The sequence below is a fragment of the Charadrius vociferus genome, unplaced genomic scaffold (assembly GCF_000708025.1).
Source record: "Charadrius vociferus isolate BGI_N301 unplaced genomic scaffold, ASM70802v2 scaffold253, whole genome shotgun sequence".
In the NCBI taxonomy this organism is placed as follows: Eukaryota; Metazoa; Chordata; class Aves; order Charadriiformes; family Charadriidae; genus Charadrius; species Charadrius vociferus.
In genome coordinates this window covers 161,509-184,262 of record NW_009647826.1, presented here as the reverse complement: position 1 = coordinate 184,262, position 22,754 = coordinate 161,509, and the positions used below count along the sequence as shown (strand labels likewise).

The window sequence follows — 22,754 nt, the reverse complement described above, 5'->3', positions numbered from 1 at the left end:
GGGAGCAGGAGCCCAGTGCTGGAAAGCTTTTATTTCATGGGGCAACCTGTCAAAATCCTAATGCTCTGATTCAGCCCTATGATTAGTTCCAGAAACATAATTCTCTTGGTTTATTTTTCTTTTTTTAAAAAAATTTGTTGCAACAGCACCTTACATCTGCCTGCACTGCATGACTTTTTTTCTACTGTAGACATCAGCTTCAAGATCTCTGATGGGGTGATGCTGCAGCAGGGTGGGGAAAACAGGAGCAGAAGGCCTGGATAACACCACTTGATTACTCTTTGGCACAGCACCGACTCCAATGGAACATCACTCAGTGGACACTGTGTAAGTGTTATTTACCGCAAATGGGACTTACAATTACTATAGCATGCAGCTATTTTAAAAAAATAAAATTAAACCATTTTTATTTAAGAAAAGCTAAACCCCCTCCTCATTCTCATCCCATACTCTGAACAGATCAAGTACCTTTAGTTGAAAGTAAGTAAGAACTAATTAAAGTGCTTCAGGAATCACAGTAACAAAAGTTCTGTAACTTGTATTCCAATTCTGCTCTGAAGAAGAACTACATGTAGGAACAAGCAGAGATTCACATTTCCTGTGGGATAACCCATTGTTGCTACCTCTTCAACATCATTAGTATCAAAGCACCAGAATCTGTGCTCACCCTACCCAGTAAGAAAAGGCTTTGTCTGTATTTCTAGCGGGGCCCACTCACTTATTTTGACCTGACACCCAGAATGGTTCCAGACACCCACACGGGAGGTGAGCACACCACCCACTGCTCTCCTACTCCATGGCGCTATTCTCCAGTAGCGTCTTACCTTTTTTCTTCTTTGGTTGTTCAAATTCCGGAGTTTCTGGTGATTCAGCGTAAGGGTCTGGGGCTTGATGAACTTCCACCACCTCAGGGATCCCATCAAGTGTGACCGACACATGTGTAATAGGAGCCACCATATCATCATCTTCAGTTGCACCAAACATGGTTGCTTAAGGGAAAGAGACAATAGGAATATTTTCACACAGCCACAAGGCCTTCTAAAAACTATTTTTTTTTACAGCAAAAATTTAAACACAGAATAAAATAAAACTATGACCCTTAAGGCCTTCCTGGGAGAGAAGACTGGTTCATAATGTGATACATGTGCCGATAACGTTTTACACAAACAGAACTATTAAAATAGAACAATTTAATGATATAACCTACTCCCTCCAAAAGCACAATTATTTGGTGATTGCACATTTTTATTCATATTTAAGGCAATCTGCAGATGTAATTCCATATTCTTTTATCTTGGTAACATAGACTAATCCTCTATCAGGCAAACAAGACACTGCAATCTAAACCACCCGACTTCATCCACACCTTCCCTCTGTCCTTTTTGATTCTTTCCTCATCTGTTCAACTCTGGCATAGCAATGAAATCCTTCATTGCACACAGCACTGGATTTCTGATATCCAAACTATGTAAATAAAGGTTACTTGGAAGCAAAATAGTCTTACCAATTCCATGCAACCATGCTGCACTGAATCCCTCCTTCTTTCGGAAATAAACAAGGCAAATACAGACTGGATTTGCTTTCATAAAAACTTACTTATTCTTTTTTCATCCAACATAGGACCAGGGGAGTCCATATTGAGAAGTGCTTCAGCAGCCTCAATTGTTTCTATTGTTTCATCTCCATTATGACAAGATGCTTCAACTAAAAGCAAGAGAGTAAAATTAATTCTTAACAAGCTACAAACTGGACTTAAAGCTTACGATGGTATTTATTCCTGTTTCACTTCTAGGAAAAAAGAAGTGGTAAACACTGTCTTCTACTAGATGATTAATAACACATTAGCTGGGGAGAAAATGCACACTTCAATAATTTCATTTATTTAATACACTACATTTTTCAGATTGTATGTATTAAAAAAAAGCCACAAACAACAGAAACCTTTTGTTTCTGCCTCTAACTCCTCTCTTTGATGATCAAGCACATGTAGTAAAACACAACACCCATGAACCTTAAGAAATATCACTACCACAAAAAATATTCCAGACAGTATCCTTTAAAAAAAACAGTATTACTAATTTCTTCTTATGGTGGTCCAAAGGAAGTGAATTTCATGATTAAGAAATGCTCACCAAAAATATCCTGTCATTTAGCCTGAAGGACAGACAAGAAAATATTCTGCAACTTCTATTAGACAGCATGTGATCTAAAGGTGCAACTGAATCCTAAACCATTCAAATTCACGGGGATTACAGCTCACAGTGCAGGCTCCAGGAACACGTTGGAAAGCAAACACAAAATACAAAAAGCTTTTATTTAAAAAAAAGATGGACTACTAGAAAATCCCTCATCAATCTCAGGAGGGTGGTCATTAGATAAGTCCAAAGTTCTTGAGCATTGATTTACAATTAATGTCATCTGAAGCTGCACACCAAAAAAATCCAGTAAAATAACATTTTGCAAAATAACAGCAGTCCAAGTCCAAGAAGATGACATTGGTTTGACTGGAGGAGTACCTTACCAGAGCATTTTTTTTCAAAATAAATGTAGCATGATAAATAAGTTAGATGTTAGTTTCAGTACCTGGTACCCTAAACCTTTAGAACTGTTTAACACATTCTTTTAGAAATTACTCTTTGTTGGATGGAAATGCACGGGCCAGGCTTCCTTACCCTTTGACACAAATTTGAAGCTACATTGGGGAATTCACTTCCATCTATCAAAGCGGTACAAAAGGCTGCATTAGTATTCCCCTCCCTAGGACACCAATGAACCTCAGTTACTCTCTCAGTCAGTAATGAGTCAGCTTCTCGCCCTCTCTCCCTGTTTAGCTTTGAGGAACTTTGGGTGGGGCAGTCAGGAAAAAAAAAAAAAAAAAAAAAAAAAAAGAGACAGACTGACTGACAGAGCAAGCAAAAACACACTATAAAACACAATGCAATGACCTTGGAACATTTCTTCTTCACATAAAAGCAAGAGGTTTATGCCAGAATTTCTATACTTTAAAAAAAAAAAAAAAATCACAGTTACAACAAAGCAGCCAGCTTACTAGCACTAAACAATCACACAACTAAAAAAAACAACCAAACAAAAAAAAAAAACCAGTTTCACCCTAAATATTTACAACTTCAGCAATCCATATCATTAGGAGAGGGCAAAGACGAACGCAGACATTCACGCATCAGCCCCACCTCCTCCACCCTGCAGTGATTTACAGGCAGCACACGGAGTTCAGGAGAAGCCTCCTTACCTTCTGGATTTTTTCTTGACCTTAGTCCTACCATGTCCCAAGCGTCAGAGGCTCAGGCTAAGACAGAGTAAAGTAGACAGGCGTTGGGAACCCCTGACCCACACAGCAACTCACCCTGTTGTGTACAGGACCCCCTTCACCCCACATCTTTCACAGACTTCAAACAGTTAAGAATCTGCACCTTCTGGAGGACAACATCTCCAAACAGGATGAAGACATGAGAAACACAGCTGGGGAGGAGGACAGCGTGAAGAGAAAAGGGGAGGTAGTGAGTATGGACTCAGGTCCTGGCTTGGGAAGCCACAGAGTGAGATGGGGCAGCAAACCGCTGACACCTTTGTCGTGCAGCTTGCAGGCTCAGGAGCTCAGCCACAGAGCGTCTCAGCCCCAAGAGCGGAAGAGCACCCCTTGGGAATGCCTGGCCAGCTGAGGAGGAGACTGAACCAAGCGTAGCCCACGCAGTCTGCAGGCACGCTCGCGCTTGGCCTGGCAGCGCTGACTTGATCACTTCTGGTTCTAAGTTTTAACTGGATGGGAACTTTCCATACCATCTACCAGCGTAACGAAGACCACAGTGAGGATGTTACTCTAAATACAGGCACACAGCACTGCCAAAACAGCTGTCATCAGTTCTGATGGCGTCTGAATGGACTGTTAGGTACCCTGCCATGGTCCAGCTCAGCCAGAGCCCTTGAGCGGGGCTGGTTTACACTGCCACATACAATTTAGAAGCCAGCAGTGGTACCCCCTGCTTCTCAGTGCTGCAGGCGGAGAGGAGTTCGCGCTTTCCTCGGCAAAAGCTGTAAGAGGAGCAAACCCGCTTGCTTTCAGGAGCTGAGGTGACAGAGCAGAGCCTGTGAATTCTCAGCTCTGAATAATGGCAGGCGAGACAGAGATTGCCAGCTTTACATTGCTATTACACCGTGTGGCTAAAAATCAACCATCCATATCCAAGACTAATAAAAGGAACTTATAATAGTCATATAAATAATGTAAACATAGAAATTAATATAATTTGATACTCACAAGAGTGCCAGCTATCTGTCTATCCCCAGGAACAGAATGGCAAAAATAAGTTTTTAACCACATTAATGCCCTTGCTAACACCCTTCAAGCCTCTTCTTAGATGATGACGACTTCACAAGGTGGTTTGAGCCAAATTAATATTTCCCTGTTGCTGAAGAAAGAAGGGCTGTGGTTCTTCCTCCTGTCTCTGCCCCTGGTTTGAGATCCAAATTCCTGTCACTTAACACAAGCCAGGCTTCACACTTCTTTGATCACACAGTGAGACAATTTAGTTTTATGAAATGGCTCAAACAAAGTTTTTGGGGTTTTGCTGGGTCAACAAGTTGAATTACAAGAACTCAAGAGCTAACACAGACAAGGTGTGGGGTACAGCACAGAGGAGATGGAGCACCACCCCTCCGTCCTACTAGAGCAAGATGCTAATTCGCATCACTCAGCTTGAGACAGTGCTCGGAGATAACCAACTCAACTACCAAAGGCAAGTTGGTGTCTCTTATTTTAATTTTAATGTTGCAGAAAGGTATTCCAATCACTGGCACTTATGATACATTCACAAATTGAAGAAGAATTGGGATGAAATACCTTATTTGTTACACTTTGGCAAAGTCAGAGACGAAAGAATGGTGGTGAGGGAGGTCATTTCTAAGAAGCATCAGATTTCAAATGTTATCCTAAATAGTTAGAGACTTTGAAAAAAAGAGGAAAAAGAAAGAAAAAAGAGGGAAGGAAAAAAGGAAAAAGGAAAAAAGAGGGAAGGAAAAAAGAAAAAGGAAAAAAGAGGGGGGAAGAAAAAAGAAAAAAGGGGGGAGAGAAAAAAGGAAAAAGGGGGGGAGAGGAGAAAAAGAAGGGGAGAAGAGGGAAAGCCACACCCTGAAGTAACTTCATTTTTTCCCAGGGTACTCTACAAGTTCTTGTTTATCAGAGCAAGCCACAAATATAAGCCTCTGTATCTGAACGCCAATTACAGCCCTGTTACTGTGAATCCAGGTTTGCTATGAATCAGCATTCCCCTTCAGCTCGAGGCTTGCCCAAACACAGCTTTCTGCTCCTCTCACCTGGTGGAGAAAGAAACTATGCCTCACACTGGAAGCTTCCCACCAGAGTCCAAAGTCCTGCTTTCCCTGCTCCTGCGTAGTGTCTTTTTTGAAAGCTTTACACGTCTTTCAGCAGTCCTGTCCCGCTCCTATTGTTTGCCCGGTGGCCAGCAGCTCTGGAGAGTAGAGCGGCAAGTTCTTGTCCAGGCCAAGATAAGGGCTGTGCTAGTCACAGCTGTGTTAAAATTCACTGCTGCTTTTAATACAAACAAAAACAGGGACCACAGAGCCTCAGAATAACGTCGGAAGAAATCTGAAGTTGCTAGAAGTAGAAAGAGATCCATTAAACATGGACAAAGTTGCCTTTTGCAGAATAGCTGGCTCTTAAATTTAAGTGATTACTTTTTAGTATCAACTCTGAGCTGATTCTTAACTGACACTGGAAAATTGAGTTTAAGAACACAGGTATTTCAGGAGACCTACATATCACCCTTCAGGAAAGGCCGGGAGAGCTGGGACTCTTTAGCCTGGAGAAGAAAAGGCTGAGGGGAGACCTTATTATGGCATACAAGTATCTAAAGGGTGGGTTGAAGGAGGATGGAGCCACACTCTTTTCAATGGTGTCGAGTGACAGGATGAGGGGCAATGGGCACAAGTTGGAACATAGGAAGTTCCGTTCCAATACACGGAAAAACTTTCAAATACACGGAAAAACTTCTTTACAGTTCAGGTGACAGAGCACTGGCACAGGCTGCCCAGGGAGGTTGTGGTTGTGTTTCCCTTCTCTGGAAATTTTCAAGACCCACCTGGATGCAGTCCTGAGTAATGTGCTCTAGGCAACCCTGCTTTAGCAGGGGAGTTGGACTAGATGAGCGCTAGAGGTCCCTTCCAACTCTGAAGATTCCGTGATTCGTTTTCTTTTTTAAATAAGGCTTTACAAATTACCTCATTGGGGAGCTATACAAAAAAACCCTCGGTATTTTTAACCAGATGCTATGTGCAGCAGTGAACAATTTCTTTACAAAAGTAACTGAAACCATACCCGTTTTTTTTACAACTGGCATCTCACCAACTCAAAATCCTCACAGATTAACACTATGAAGTTCATTTTCCACCTAACTGTTCCTTTGGATCTCTGAAGCATCATAAATGATCACCAAAGATGCTGGCTTTGTGCAGGACCGCAGTACCTAACAACTCTCTACCCTCTTCTCCTACCTGACCAGCTTGGCTTGTGCCACGAAAGCTAGAGCCTCACCAAATATACAAGCCAAACGCTACCGATCTTCAAAATGCTGTAAAATAACTTCCGAACTGGCTACTAAGCATCGTTATTGATCTATGAAAATGCACACTTCCATGCTCCCTATTCAGACTAGGGCACAGGGCATCTAAGTGCAAGTTTTCTGTCCCTCCTTTCACGTCCCCCCCAACTGTCTCATGCAGCCGCTTCCCTGATCCCATGAAAACACGAGAACAGGTGAACCACAAAATGGCAGAGTTTGATTAACTGTAATTTTTCTAAACTAAGTTGGCCAGACATAGCAAACTTAAAAAAAAATAATTATAAAATAAAAGGAATGTTTTCAGGAAGTTACATAATTAGTTCCTCCTTCCTATGAACCTTATAACCGTAATTAGTCACATTACTAAGACACATAAAGCGTAGCAAATTGTACCACCTGACAAGTCGGCCTAGGATTTATTCTGCACAAAACATTATGCCCTGTACTTTTCAGAGACACTCCCCCCACAGTTCAGTATTCCCTTTAGAGATAAAACTTAATTCAAAGCCAAATGCTCCAATTTATTTTGTTAATCACCCTTTATTACATGATGGTTAATCATTTAAAATCCCATAATACTGGCAACAAACTGACCATATAAATTTCCATTGCAGTTTTTCCAGGGAAAAGTGCTTTTGAAGAGGAAGGTGATAAGGCAGATCTGCCTATTCATTATTAAAAAAAAATCTACAGTGTGAGCATTAATGTAACTAAAAAGCTGGTTGTTAGCCATCTTTCAGCAGGGTTTCATGTGAAACAGATGCTGTTCTTATAGTTTTCTGCAGGGTATAATTTATACTTCAGGTAAGTAATCACCAGTGAGTGATAGCTGTGGTTTTGAAGGGCTGAAGCTACATCCCATAGATGGAAAAACGCACCAGCATCCATCATTCTGCAGACAGATCCCTAAAAACTAATTGCTTCAGTTTCAGGAGACCTACTGCTAATTTCTGTTAGTTTAGGAGAAAAGACAAGCTTAATGCATGACGGAGCCATAAAACAGTACTGAAAAACTGGAAACTTAAAAAAACCCAAATCCTGCACATTAAGCAGCCATTTCTCAGTAATGTTTAGTCACAAATGATGGCGGTTTCAGTTTCATTTTGCTGTGAACTTCAGTTTTACGAATATTTTAATGTGGAATTAGTACAGCCTTTATAATGCCTGAACCTCTCTCAAAGGCACAACGTGGAAATGACTGAAAAGACTGGTACAAACTTCAAAGAGGAAAACAACCCATTTCACTGTTAAGACCAAACGCGTTCCATTAAAAAAAAAACAAAACCAAAACAAACCAAGAAGGGAACTTCAGAGAAGGGAGGGGAAAAAAAAAAAAGCAGCTGAAAAACAGAGTAGGTGGGAAATTTCAGCTACAATTAGCCCCATTTCAGAGGCAGCCTACGGCAAGCCATGCTTAAACTGCGTCTCCTCCTCGGCAGCCTTGCAGTTCAAGCGGGCAGCTGTGGCCACAGCCGACGCTTGCCTGCAGCGGGCAGGGAGGTGACGGGGTGTGCTCCTTCCCCGACGTCCTTCCTCTCTTCACCTCCTGCGGGGTACCTCCGCACCCCTGCGCCCCCGAATTCTGCCCCACCTGAATAAGGCTAGACAGCTCCCTGCCAGAAACGGGGGGCTGAGCTGCCAGTGCTGCCCGCCTTGCATCCTGAGCAGGAGCTTTCAGCAGCAGAGCTGATCCCTGCCTGGCGTGGCCTCATCCACTTTCCCTTCCAAGGAAACCCACAGCATGCACAGTAGCTAGCGGCATGGAGAGTGTGAAACAGATAATTAGCGAACATCTCCTTCACAACAATAATCTCTGCAAAGTGGCAGCTCTGGTTTTCTGAGGACTTTGCCTTTAAAGAAAACCAGATTGCTTGAACTACAATGGATGATGGGAACAATACCGTACTTGTCTGCCTCCAAAGTATCCCAGAAACCCTTGGACACCATTGGTTACAAGGATTACATATTTTCAGTCTTTGGCAGCAATTTGAAAACCCTTCTCATGTGACCAGCAACAAAAAAATGTTAACAAGAGCAGTCACAAAAGTGGAGTTTCACAACTACTCATACGCAAGTAAAAATTCACACAAAATATATTACAGTGACTATGGATTCATAAAAACGATCCACTATGAAAAATTTGCACAGCCACATTAAGTGGTGCTTAAGTAACACACTGAGGAAATGCCAGTTGCAGTGTGAATAATTAATATGAATAGCAAGTGAATAGTTGGCAAGAGGTCTCAACTTGAAATAACGTTTAAGTATGTAAAACCTTCTTGAATAATCAGCTAACTTATTTGTATGGTCACAGTCTGTTCACAGATAATTCACTACTGAAAAAAAAAAGGAGCCCTTTTTATCAGATAAAACCATTTACTGAGAACAGCTCATGTCAATTTACTCTGTGAACAGTTCCTCATGTCAAGTTTTGTTGAGTTTTTGTTTTGCTTTTGGTGGTAAAAGATTGTATCAGGGTATGCCTTTGGAAATAATGTCAAGAGCATGATTGAAACCAGCAAGCTGTCTCCAGCCCTGGAGACAGTCCAGGTGTGGAGCCCAATAGCTGAAAGAAGATGCAGAAACAGATCCTCTCTCTGTGAAGTATCTACTCCACCTTTCAGACTTGTTCTGCAAAAAATTCTTCATTCGCGTGCATTCAGTGAGGTGTTGTTTTTTAAAAAATGTGACAGATCTTTAAGCTTTCCTCTTGAGAATTGTTTTCTCTTTGGGGATACCTTTTCTAACAGATTTTACAAAGAACGTCTGTATTTTAGGTGTTAATCATTATTAGCAATCCAAAATTAATACTATGCTGAGCATACTTACACCAGTAAGTCACACTAATGTGCACATTTTATGGCTAATTGTATACCCTTGAGGAGCTAAAAGCAGTACATCTACACAAGCTGCATATTCGTGCTTTTTGGTATGTGTGTTTACTTAGGTATGTACCAACCATTAAATAAGAGCAAACAAATCTTACGAAGAGCAAAGAAAAATCTTGTTGGTACTCTGAGCAGCACTCTGTCTTAATCTCTGCTTATGGATGAAACTCTTCACCGTTATCAGCTGAGCAGCTGGGATTGCAAGCCACCAGCTAACAGTATTAATGCCACTTTCTCCATCTTGTACAGAATTAGCGGTATTCAATACTACTATAATTTTGTTTCCTGCTGTTTTTTTGTCATTAAGATTTTTTTCCACCATTAGCCCCAGCCACCTTGTTGCAAAAACATGGCACAGCAATGTTTTTATTGCCAACCTGTGAGGGTGATATCATCATCTTCTATGATTTGCTCTTCTGCGACATCCAGAGAGCTCTCCGTGATCATGTCACTGGGTTCATCCACGCAGGTTAAGCCAGAGTAGTTATGTAGGAGGTCTGCGCTAGGAACATGCTCCACGATGACAGCAGGAAAAATAGATGGATCACCAAGCTGGGGGGGTTGGAAAAAAGAAAATTAAAATAATGGTAGTTCGTCCACATCCAATCTAAGCACTTACTGATTAATACCTCAACAGGCCTACATTACACGACTTGGATATTAGACCATCAGGAGGGAGTACCAAAGAATGGGATGATTTTTAGCACATAAACCCAAATAGCAGCAGTGTCCTGCTATGGGCCACAGGCTGAGAATCACAGTAGTATCTAATATGTTGACTTTACTCTAGTTGGTAATACCAAACTCCCACGACACTACTTTGCAGCATAAAAGCTGGCAATACAGAGGAGTGACAGAGCAAAGCAAATGCTAAACTTTGCCAGCAATAATACCAGGGAAGCAACTGGCTGCAAGCACCTTAATCCTTTCCTCTTCCCATCAAGCTGGGGGTGGAAGAGTCCTGCGGCTGTCAGGACTGGACGAAGCTCTCCTAAGCACCAAGTTTCCCACAAGACACTAGTTGAAGATCACTATTTTAGGGGACACTTGCTACAAGAGCAAGGGGTGTAACAGGGAGTGCTTGATAGATGTGCTGTAATACTTTCCCTCTCTTAATTCTTATGGCTTTAGTCACTTGACATTACTTCTCCCCTGATTTCTTCCTAAGTCTGCTTTCAGACATCATCTTTCTGTCTCAACAGTTATTTTGCATCAGATACAGAAGAAAAGAGGCAGCTGGGAAAACAGAAATCAAGCTGACCGGTAATAATACACACGCTCTCTGAAAAAGTAACCAACCAACAGGAAGAGGTTTTCAGAAAATACCATTTACTACAGACACAGTATTTTCCAAAGCGAGTCTTTAAAAATGTCATTTGCAGGAAGAAAGTCATAGGTGATGATAGCAGAGCAGGCTAAAAGAAAGTCTACTCTAACTCTAACTCAAGACTATCTCACTGTAAAAATAAATCACACTATGAACGTGGCAAGCTTAAAAACAAGAAAACAAACCAAAAAGCTGCTAAAACATGTTTCTGAGAAAACCAGTTTATGTACATTTGGTCTCACCCTCCAGAGAAGAGTGCAGATATGCACGGATCAAGCTGTTTTTTTATTTAACCACACAAGAAAAAAACCAAACTCCAACCATATGATTATGAACATGCTTAGGGATTGCTTATGTCTCACAATCTTGCCACTAAGCACACCACCACCAACGGAAAATGGTATCAGAGCTATTGGCTCAACACAGACAATGGCTATGGGAGTAAGCCTCTCCTAGGGAAGAGTCTGCAACTTCAGTACTGAAAGTAGAAAGTGCAATTAGAAGTTTTAAAAGGCAGTAATTACCACTTTAAATTGCTCTGTGTTTTGTAAAACATGTCTCTGCAGCAACCGTGGTAAAGGGCAATCAGGAAAAAAGGGAGAATTAAGAAACATAACTAATATTTCAATGGGCTTCTATCACGGACAGTCTGCTAAACAAAAAGCCTCAATAAAACTCAAAGAAAAAACCAACAAATGACTTACCTACTCTACCAAACAAGCTTCAAAATAGAATAACATCTTAGGAGATCAATAAAAATTAAGAAAGGGCAGACAAGTTAAAGCCCTTTTGGGCAATCACATTGCCAGATGATGGGCACATAACCAGTCAAGCAATGGGACAGCTCCTACCCCACGCCTTTGTGGCCACTTCTACCCAAGGTCGCATCTTGCCAGAGCTGAGAAACCAGGAATCACTGGTAGCCAAGAAGTCCCTGCTGTTTCTCAGAAAGAATCGTGTTCACTTCGTGTGTCCTGTTTATTTACTGTCCCTGATCGTATTTGCTTCCAGACAAGAATAAACAGATTTGATTAAATAAAAGCCACATCAATAAAAAAGATAAGGACTGTAAAGAGAGAAGAAAGATAAAATACTGTAGGCATTAAAAAAAAGGTTTTGTTTTCAACAATATGCTCCATAAACTAAAAGGAAGATGGCCCATTACAGCCTCATTACTGAGATACAATTCATGCTCAAAAAATGGGTTACATACCTCAATTTCAGTAATATGCCACAGTATATAACTTCTGGGACATAAGTTACATATATTGTGCACCCATATATGTAACAACATTTAAAAAAAAGAATTAAAAAGGATTACATCCAACACTCCACTCAAGCTCCCGTCACCTGCAAGCAAGAAAAGTACATACTTTGCAAGTAACTGTTCAGTATTCTGAGCAGGTAAAAACTATGGATTTTAGGTAGGGAAGATGCAAGTAAGACGACTTTAGTCCTCTCATCCTGCTTTAGTTCATAGACACTAAGGGTGAAGTTCATCTCACCTAACTTCAGACAGCTGTGGTGCAGGCACCTGGACTTGAGCTAGGAACCCGAGGTTTCCTTTAGAGCCAACAGAGAGAAATAGGTATTTCCAGCGCACAATTTCCCTGCCCAGCTTTAGGCTCCTGTGCTATGACAGGACCATGCCCTAAAAACACGTATTCCTCTCCGTTGACTATAAAAGGGTGGAGGCGTTGGGGTGTCTATTTCTGATGCAGGCATCTGTTTCCTACACGCTCATCACCAAATGGCCAGCTGCCTCCCCACCACCACGTCTTCGAAGCGAGGCACTCCTTCCTCCGTGCTTCTGCTGTTGCACCAGCTCGATCGCTACAGCATCTACAGCAACGTATCGAGTTGCCTGTGCCTCACGTTAGCTCTTTCTGGATAAAAAAATTACACCGTTCTTCTCTAATGACTGACACTCCCGTCACTGACTTGGCCTCTGAGAGGCAAAACCAAGCCCAGAGCTGCTGTTGTTCTTTAGTGGGGACAAGTCATAAAAAACTGTTTCAGAATAACACATGAAACACAGATAAAACCAACTGATTGTCACACGTTTTCAGCTCAGTTTCTCAAAGCCCTAGTTAAATTACACCCTGCTCGTCACTCTGCTGTGAAACCCAATTACAAAAGCCCAGACATCCACACGGTACTGAAACACACTTCACCACTGACCGGTATGTTTCCCATGGTACCGAATAGTGCTGCTGCCACCCATTTCGGCAGCAGTTGGTTTGATCCGTATGACCAGATGCTATCTGCTCTGCAAGGTTAAACTGTATTTTGACCATACCTAGAAACAACCATCATACACATACTCCAATATGGTCACTGTGTCTGTCTACAGGCAGAGAAACCCCCATGGCAGGGGCGTACCCGCTCCCTTGAACTTGGCACCAGACCATCCAAGAAGCTTGCTGACACACTACGCTTCCAAAAGACAAGAGACGAACAGAAAAGCATTCACTCATGGCAAGACACTTTAAGTGTGGTTTTCTTTAAATTAATAACAGTTTTGAGCTGGGAGACTCAGAGTAAATATCACTTCTTGTGGCCTTTTATTTTAAAGCCATTGTTAACGCCTGCTTCTAACTCATACCTTATGGAGGTACAGAGTATGGATTTTGCTTCCTGCCATGGCTGTGAAAAGGAAAGGTTGGACCAAATACATAATATGCTTTCAGAGACAAAAGCATTCACACAACTGCAAACAAATCTAATTTGAAACGCATTTTTGCAGAAACTGTCACCATTTCTTTGCAAGTGGTTATGATTTCATTAACAAGCATTTTATTCAGTTTTAAAAGCCACTGCTAACGTACGCTGATGTATATATAACTGTTGAGAGGCAAAAATCTCACCTTGGTGCTTCTATAATACTCTTGATTTCATCAAAAGCACCTGGATCCCAGTCGAGAGTTGAGCTAAAACCTCCTGTAGCTCTGCTGTTGCAAGACACAGGAATAACTTTGTACACTTTTAGGACTGCCAAAGAGCCCAGGTTTACTACAGCCCCCTTTGATGCTAGTGTGTAATGAGAATTACACACAGGGAAAACATTAAATTAAGGAGTAGAAGATAGTGATTCAATTAAGACAAATTAAATTACCTCTCTAATAGCAAAATCATGAAATAATTTATTTCTAATGCAAAGGTGGTTCTACAGGCACTAACAAAAAAGAGTGCAAAGTATCCCAAAATATAAAAAACAGTCCTAAATTAAAGTGTCAGCAATGATTTTCAAGAAATCAGTACATAAATCCATAGAAAAACAATTAGCATCTTTTTTCCTTTTGCGTTCTGCTGCTTTACCTTTCTCATGCAAAATATAGTCAAAATAAATGACATGCTAGCTCTACCAAGTTGAGCTACTCCTGAAATCTTCCCAAGTCGTAGACACCAAATTCCTCACTGCAGTTTATCTACAAACCAGTCCCGTAGACTGACCTTTAACAATTTGGAGGAGTGCAAAGCTTCAAACAGATGCTGAAGTCCATGGAAGGTCCCATAAGCAGGTCCCTGAAAGCATCCATCATGCTCCATGACCCCCACGAAAATTGAACCCTGCCCTCCTCCGAGGACCAAAGACAGCACTCTTCCTTCCTGCTCTCAAATTCTTCTCGGGTGTTTGACATGCTGACAAGGTGCTGCTTTTTTTCTCTGAGAATTTTCTCATCCACTGTCACCAACTGACAGAAGATCAAACCACCACCCTGGTTGTGGAAATGGAAAATAAGGAAGGGGATTTCTTCTGCTTTGGAGGTACTGTATTCTCATACTACAAGTCCTCAAAGGAAGAGAGCTTGTCCCAGGAATAGGTGATTAGCTTCTAACCGGTGTGGAATAAATTTTGTGTAAGTGATGGGTGGGAAGAAAGGCATGCGATAGACAGGAACAGGTAAAAAGCTACACACATAAAAAACAGGAGAAAGAAACCTCAGTGGAAAAAAATGGCTTCTTAACAGAGCAACAGAATTCAGACTTGCAATACAGCTGACCTTTTTTTTTTAAAAAAAAACCTAAACAAAACTAGGCAAAGTGACCTTGGTGACTAGAAAATAGGCTTCATTTTTATCTTGCTGAAGTTTCCGTGCCAACAGCAGAGGCAGCCTCTTGATTTTAAAGGCATTCCCACGACCAGCATCTGAGAAATTACCAAGTTTCACAGAGGGATGCTGGAAGCAGATAAATGCCGCATGCTTTCCTGGAGCGATAACCTCATTATGGATCTCACAATCATTTCCTGAAAGCTTTCATAAAACTGCAAGTGGATGAGGGGGGGGGGGGGAATACTTTCTGCATGAGCTGGAAATAGCAAAAAAAACGTAGACCTTGGCCTTGACCAGGTGACTCGATGTTTCAGAATGTTTCCCATGGCAACGTGGAAGGGCAAGGCAAGGAATGAGAAGATGGTGCAGAATTCATGGCCCAACCTAAAGGTTTGGACCCCTCTTCCTCAGAAGGGAAGAGAGAAACATCCCTCAGAGACACAGAAGGTGTCTTCAGGCACAGGTTACTACACAGGTCAGAGGCACTTGAGAGAGCACCTGCAGGCACTGAGCAGTCATGCTGGGGACCCTGCTAGCAACGTAATGGTTGTAATGATGCAGCATGTCCCTGGCGCCATTTAAAACTTCCTAGCATGGATCCAGCCCCTGTGGCTGCTTTTATTCAGCTTTTCAAATCAAGAATGTCCTGATCAAGTATCACATTAACTGTGAGTTAACAAAGGACTAAATGAAAAGACATTGAGAGTTGCAGACATGAAGGAAAGCAGTTTTAGGCAGCGGCACTGACTCAGCCAAAGCCTGTAGCTCCTGCCCAGTTTTACATGAGCAGTCTCTCTCTCTCTCAAAAAAAGAAGAAAAAAAAAAAAAAAAAAAAAAAAAAAGAGATAAATGGTCTATTTAACCAGGACCTCTGACACATAGCAGCAGCAGCCAGTCGGGTTATCAGTAACATTAGTACAAGCCACTTGTTCCCTTCTGAAAATTATGAGGATATTTTCACCCCATTTCTTCCTCACCATATATGCACAACGCGATAAATGAACCCTCAAGAAAAAAAAATAAAAAAACCCTCACTATTTTCTAAAATGAAAAGGATAGAGCTGATAAGAGAGAGAGCCTTTCCCTTTCACACGGGGCCACGTGATCGAGTCCCCAAGTCCCGCCTATTGGCATCTGCCACTGGCTGAATGCTTACATTTGCAAAAGGACTCTTCATAATTTATGGTTGTTTAAGCAAGACTTTAAAAAAAAGTAATTTAAAAAATAGCCATGAATTATGACTTCCCTGAAACACTGAGCGTAGCTGCCATCTAGACCCCAAACCTCTCCCCGCAGCTGTTTCACGTCCTGATAGCTCTCGGCACAACAGGGCTCCAGGCGAAGCTTTGACAAGAAGAAAATTACCAAAGTTCTTTCAATGCCAGCTTTTGGGGGGATCGCAAAAATAATTACCCAACGACCAGCTAACTGACACCCCTGTATAAAGATATCACCTGTTGTATGCTGATGAAGTTCAAAAAATGCTTTTGACCAACACAGAGCAGTTCCAGAGCTAAAATTTTTGCAAAGCACACAAATTGTGTTATCTATCCCTAAATACAAACTTAATCTATGTCCAGAACTGAGAAACTTCAGGAGTAACAATAGTAATAGCTCCTATTTTGTAAGAAGCAGATTAACCAGGTATAAACATAATCAATCTTTTGGGGCTAATGTTATATTATAAATTCTTGTCTGAGTTAAATCTTGCTCCAGCTTCCCAGATCTTTCCCTAAGCAGGATTTCTTTTCTACCACTGAGTGCTTCAGACCTACGTTCAAGCAGCCAGCTAGCTGGCTACCTGTATCTTTGCTATCTGAACTAAGGTAACCCATGATTTAAGAGGAGCTTCTATCCAACTGTTTGCAGACCTTCTGCTACGCACTCTGTCTCTTTGGCCTTTCACATCTTTGATTTCATCACCTTTAGGGTATGTAACAGAACACCTTTCTTTAGGCTTCATCTGGAGTAGGATTTATTTGGGTTGAGATAAATGCCAATGTTGAGTTTGTTCTGGGGCTGGTGAAAGCTCTGTTTAGGGAAGTTTTACTGTCCTGTTGAGTGCTCTTTATTATTTTTTAAGTTTTTCAGGTTAGCATCTAAAGAAATTGCAAGATGCAGAACACACAACTAAACTGAACAAAACCACATTTGCTTACATTACCCTTTCCAGAAACCACACTGAAGTAGCCCTCCCCATCTCAACTCTCCCCTCTCCCATTGCCTTGTAAAGTAAACCCAGCAACGAACAACAAACAGAGGTAATAAATAAGGTTCGTTTTCCACTATGTTTGTGCAATTCCCATATCTAAATCCCCAGGCTACCACAAGCTCTGGAAAAATACAGGGAAGGAAGTTACATTACTAGTTCCACCCAAAACTGAGTTAGCACTTTAGACAGACAACACTTAGTTCATTGAAATGATCGCATGATTCTGACAGCAAAAACGGCCACTGACCCAGCCAGACATTAGGCCATACAGAAAACCAAGAGACAAGATTATAAAGCCAAAAGTATTTTTGAAAGAGAGGAGAATAAGTGCTTCTCACATTCACAAAAAGAGGAACAGTTTGCTGCGTCGTACTTCTCGGCCTTGTAAGAACTGTCTCTCCACAGTAGCCAGACACGTAATTTCTTGCTAACAAATGCAAAATCCTACTATTCACCACCACCTATAGAGGAGCTGCCTGTTTTTTACAATAGGAAACCTTCACTGAAGCCTCAGGACTCACAGGATGTGGTTTAGATCATCAACACCTAACTGAGAGCCACCTCAGACAGAAAGAGACATATTTTCCCTGCAGTGTGAAAGAAACCAATTTAAATTACTTTGAAGCTTATTTCTGAATAGCCAGCATACAGTAACACAATTTAGAAACTAATCTGTAAAAAGCAGTGAGCAGGTACCTGCTGCTCCTAGTCAGCTGTAGTGTGACTGTTACTTTTACTCAGAATTTTATCCTAGCACACTAGGAAAGTTAAAACTACTGTCAAAGAGCAGAATTTGGAGAATTCTGCATCACAAATGGAAAGATTCTACTGGCACAAATCAGCAACACAGGAAAAACCTTTTCGGAGGAGGATGTCTCTGCAGTACTGCAGAAGTTATAACACTTCGACCAATTCCTGTTCTGCCCATGCAAGTTACAGGAAGCAACAGGAAGCTTTTGAAACAGCACAAAGATCTGCTGCAACAATAATGACCTCAACATTCACTTCTTTGTGTTTTACACCACATTTTCTCCTCATGTTTTCACAATATTCATAGCACCAACTTGTACGAATATGGTTTCTTACACCGTCCCATACCTGCTGCTCATCCTCCATGACGTTGCTGGCAAATTCAAACACAAGCTCATTCTGCTGTACAACTGCTGCCATAATAACGCATTCCCAGGTCTCAACTCCACATACGAAGAAAGAGGTTCTCAAATGTGAAAGAACGGAGAGAGGCACCGACGTCCAGCTGGGCAGAGAGGCAGGATCACAAAATGAATCAAGTATCAGTGTTCGTATTTCTTAGATCATCAGTGTTCCCGGGTCCTCCTCTTCTTGAAGGGAAACAAACCAAGGGAAATCCTTTCCTGAGTCGTTCTTCCCACCTTGATAGCCTTTACCACTAAGGAGGGAAAAAATAAAAAAGTTATAATTCAGAAATGATTGCTTTACCTATGTGAAATAGTAGCAGTCACGATAAAGCTTGCTCTGAACTATAACTGCTCTGTCGAAGTCCAGGGAAGTCAGACACCTTTGTATCTGCAGAGATATTACTTTTACTGATTAATTCATGCGAATTTTCACTCTCTTAAAAATAAAACAGTTTCAGGAAGTAAGATGTCAGTTTCAAAATGTTTAATATTGAAAGCATGAAACTAAGAAAAAGTTAGGAAAGTTAACAAAAAGAAGATCCATCTTTTCATTTGATTCATATACGCAGTTTTCACGTTCATTTCATTCTCGTCATTCACGTTCATTCACTCTCATCTTTAAGGTATATTTAAAGTAACAATACAAAAGCCAGACTGACCTACTCAGCTGTAGGATATCTCAAGTATATCACCTTTCTTCTTCACACACAGTTCAAATTCAGCAAAGTTGTTATTTTGCAAGTAAAATGCTCTAGGTCTTGATTCCCACAGTGTCAAACAGATGAAACCAGAAAATAAATTCTTTGTACAATCCAGAGAGTCCCCGAGTTCCTACACGAAGCAGATCTTCAGCTTCTTGTTAAAAATGCACTGTAAACGTATCCTTATCTCTACGACAGGCTTGCAAGCAGCCGGAAGGAAACAGCACTGACCACGTCATGGCAAATTAGAACAGGCAAAAAAACTGCACAGTACAATAGCAAAGAAAAAAAAAAAATATCCCAAACTACAGAATGTAAACAGCTTCACTGGAGGGATGCGTGCCTAACAGCTCCCACGGTTTCATTTACTCATCAGCACGGAAGGTAAACATGGCTAACATGAGGTTACGGAGAGATGTGCTGTATCACTTCTGGGGAAAAAGGCGAGCACAAACTTACACAAGTAAGGTGACCAACACATTGATAAAAAAAGCTACCATTTCAGAAGAATAACAGAAACAGGTGTCTAAAATTAGGAACCTAGGGGAGTATGCTGGTGCCTAGGAGTTTAAATCCGTGTGTTTTTAAGGAAGCAAAATGTGTGATGCCTAGTGTTTTGATCAAAATTATTTAAACTGCCTTTGATTAACAGCTGCTGTGACAGAAGAATAAGGGGCAGAGGTCTAACACATACCCATCCAGACTGAGATCCCCCCAGGAAAGCCTCTAGGTGACTTCAGTGCCATTGGCGAGGATTAACATCTGCCTTTGTTCAGGAAGTTTAACTTTGTCTTGTTTTTGCAGTAGGTTGAAACTCAAAAAAATGAAGGGCATCTTCCCCTCCTCGATGCCAAGCAATTTAATTAGGGAGGATCATGTCACAGGCTCATACTCCCTCACTCTAGGAAATGTAACAGCTGTTTTTCCCATATAGATTGTGGTATTCCCAAATTCCTAAGTAGTGATGGCAGAGCATTCAAGCATTTAAGTCACTAGATCCTACCCTTCTAAGAAATCAGGAAACCCAAGATTATGCAAACAGGAGAAACTTCCAATCGTCCAAAGCATGCTTTAATTAGCTGTTAAAGGGTTCGTAACAGCAGCCACAACCCTAACTAGAGAATATTTGCACTAACGAGAGCTACATGCATGAACAGAAAAGGATGTGCTTTGAGAACCGTGACTGTTCAACCTCAGCCCTTGCCATTTTGCAGGACGCCTTGAACAGTTACAAGGCTTTCTCTGTACTTCAACAAGGCCACGGCAGTGAAAACATTACATGCAACCATATAAACCTGGGTAGCTTCTCTAAATTTAACTAGTTGGCCTTGCCTTTGAGAAGGTAAGAACGATATTAAAAAAGCTACACACATGCCAGCACAGTGGGACTAACGCCAACATGTCCCATCCCAGACTCTTACCAGGTTTGTATGCTGGTCTCAAAATAAAGTATACAGCCACATAACACATTGTTTAATCCTACAGTGATTGAAATGGGTCGGTATATGTCAATAGGGACATACCAGCTCTTTCAGAAGCAATAACAGGTATGGAAATTTTCTTAAGTACAAATTCTATTTTGGTTACTACCTAGAAATAAATTATAGTTCTCCAACAAAATGAAATAATAGTATCTGAAGTCACTCCCTCTAATCAGTGAAGAGTAACTTCAAAAGATCACCGGGCAAATATGAGAACCTCCTCAGCTTCCAAATGGAGACTTATTTTAAAACAGGGGGTAAGCTAATTGTCCAGGGAGAACGAGGCCAGAATATAGCAAGGGCTTATAATAATCATCTCCATTACACTAATTGAAGCCACATGTATGAACAAACAGAACAAGTTCTTAAGGTCCAGTAACTTTCTAAGGTCAGTAACAATTAACAATGTAAAATCAGGATAAATGAAGTGTCAGAGACACGGGCTACCTAGTAAGCTCCTGAAGTATAAGGAAAACTGGGTTATAGCCACTGTAAGACAGATATTTTTTTTAAAAGTTCCCTGCACACAGTGGGAACAGGTGTATTTTTCCATTAGTGCTAGATGATTATTCTGAAAATATGAGTATTTACAGTACATACTACAGTACCAAAATGCGCACTAAATGCATATGATCCTAAAGCTGTGGCAGCAAACTTACTAAAAGCCATAAAGAGATCTTTCTATACTTTTTTTTAAAAAAAAAAAACAACAAAACCCTCAATGCAAAACTAATTGTCATGATTCAGTATCATTTCAGAGACTGCAGCAGTGTAATGAATTTGATCCCAAAGGGATCCACACAAACACTACTAAGAACAGTCACACTTTTTTTACTTTTTTGAAGTGCCTAATCATCCAATACTGTTGCAGGAACAGATATTCAAAAGCTGTTTTACAAATTTTGCAACATGGTGATGCAGTGATGTAAGACTATGTTGCAGACTGTTCCTTTCCCCTACACCCTCCTCCCCAAAACCACCAAGGAATCTCAATAAAGTAGAATGATACCTTCTTACAAGAAAAGAGCCATCTAACCACAACACTATGACCAAAGTCAAAGACAAGCGAGCGAACAGGCTTTAGTAAGCTTTTGTATCTAACCTTATAAAGGTTAGGCACTCAAACTATTATTATTTACAGGAAATTTTCCATTACTTCTTTAGCGGTACACAGTAGTAGCAAATGATCTATTGGGCAATAACAGCATGGCAAAATAATGCAAAAGTACTTTCCTTTAACCCATATCACTTTCTCTGGCATATAGAAAACAAGTGCAGCTTTTCACAGAAGCCAGCACAATTCTAAACCAGCTATATTTTCCTCCACATCTATTTTTATAAATTGTGCTTTCATTATTCCAAGTATCACAGGATTCTGCTGTCTATAGGCTAACACAAACATGACTATTGTTTTTGATGTATAATGCCACTTATCTCCCTGCCTGGTTTCACGTACATCTGTGAGTAGAAAATTAATTATTTGCAAAGAGCACAAAATGTGTAAATTGTATTCACACACACAATAAGCTTGATTACGTACAAATAGTCCTAGGAGAAAGGGAACCCAGTATATATTACCATCAAATTTGCATCAAATTTTCAGAACTACAGAATAAGTACGGTTTTGCTTTCAGTTTTACTAATTTTTGTACAAACCTATTCTAAAAAGCCATATTAAGACACAGCAATATATATAAACATCTTAATTTTGCTTCATCCTTGAAACTGAACATACAAACAAATTGTTTCAATCCCTCTTGGAAATTCCCCTCCTCTACTGATTTCAACATCTAGAAAAAATGTCGTCAACCAGTCTGTCAAAAAGCACATTCAGCCAGTTTAACCCTTAGTACACTGCTGCTCTGGTAGCTGAGATGATACATTGTAGGACTCCTTCCAGCTAGACATCACAACTTTTTCCCCCACCACTCTTCACCATGTATACCCTGCACTTAAACCTAGCCCTATTGAGCCAGTTCAACAAAGCTTGTAAGAAATACTTCCAGAACCAACATTTTTTGGTCCCAACGGTGAAGCTGCAATACCGCAACTAGGCTCCAACTTGGAAGCAACAAATCCACAATTTCTCCTTCAACTCCTGACAATATGAGCTGGTATAGCGAATACTGTCTTAGCATTCAACCACTGTAATGCAGAACACTTAAATAACAGCGGCACCACACCAGAGCAGGTAGCAGGCATCAAAGTGCTAGGCACACAAACCCAAACATTTGCTGAAGAAGCTCAGCTGTAAACTGGGAAGGCTCAAGCCTTGGTACTGAGAGCGCCCCAGCTAAGATGAAAGACGCCTCGAACAAGCTACTGGATCCAGTCCCA

General features: G+C 41.0%; 1 protein-coding gene across 1 annotated transcript in view; it reads right to left on the bottom strand.

Annotated features, from left to right (window-relative positions):
- The window catches only part of ELF1 (E74-like factor 1 (ets domain transcription factor)), a 40,464-nt gene extending 21,976 nt beyond the window's left edge, over positions 1-18,488 (bottom strand). Inside the window, 4 exon segments of the mRNA XM_009882433.1 lie at positions 825-989; positions 1,597-1,704; positions 9,862-10,036; positions 18,177-18,488. Coding sequence (XP_009880735.1) covers positions 825-989; positions 1,597-1,704; positions 9,862-10,036; positions 18,177-18,248 — 520 coding nt within the window. The 5' untranslated portion in view covers positions 18,249-18,488.
- Positions 18,489-22,754: the final 4,266 nt, after the last annotated feature.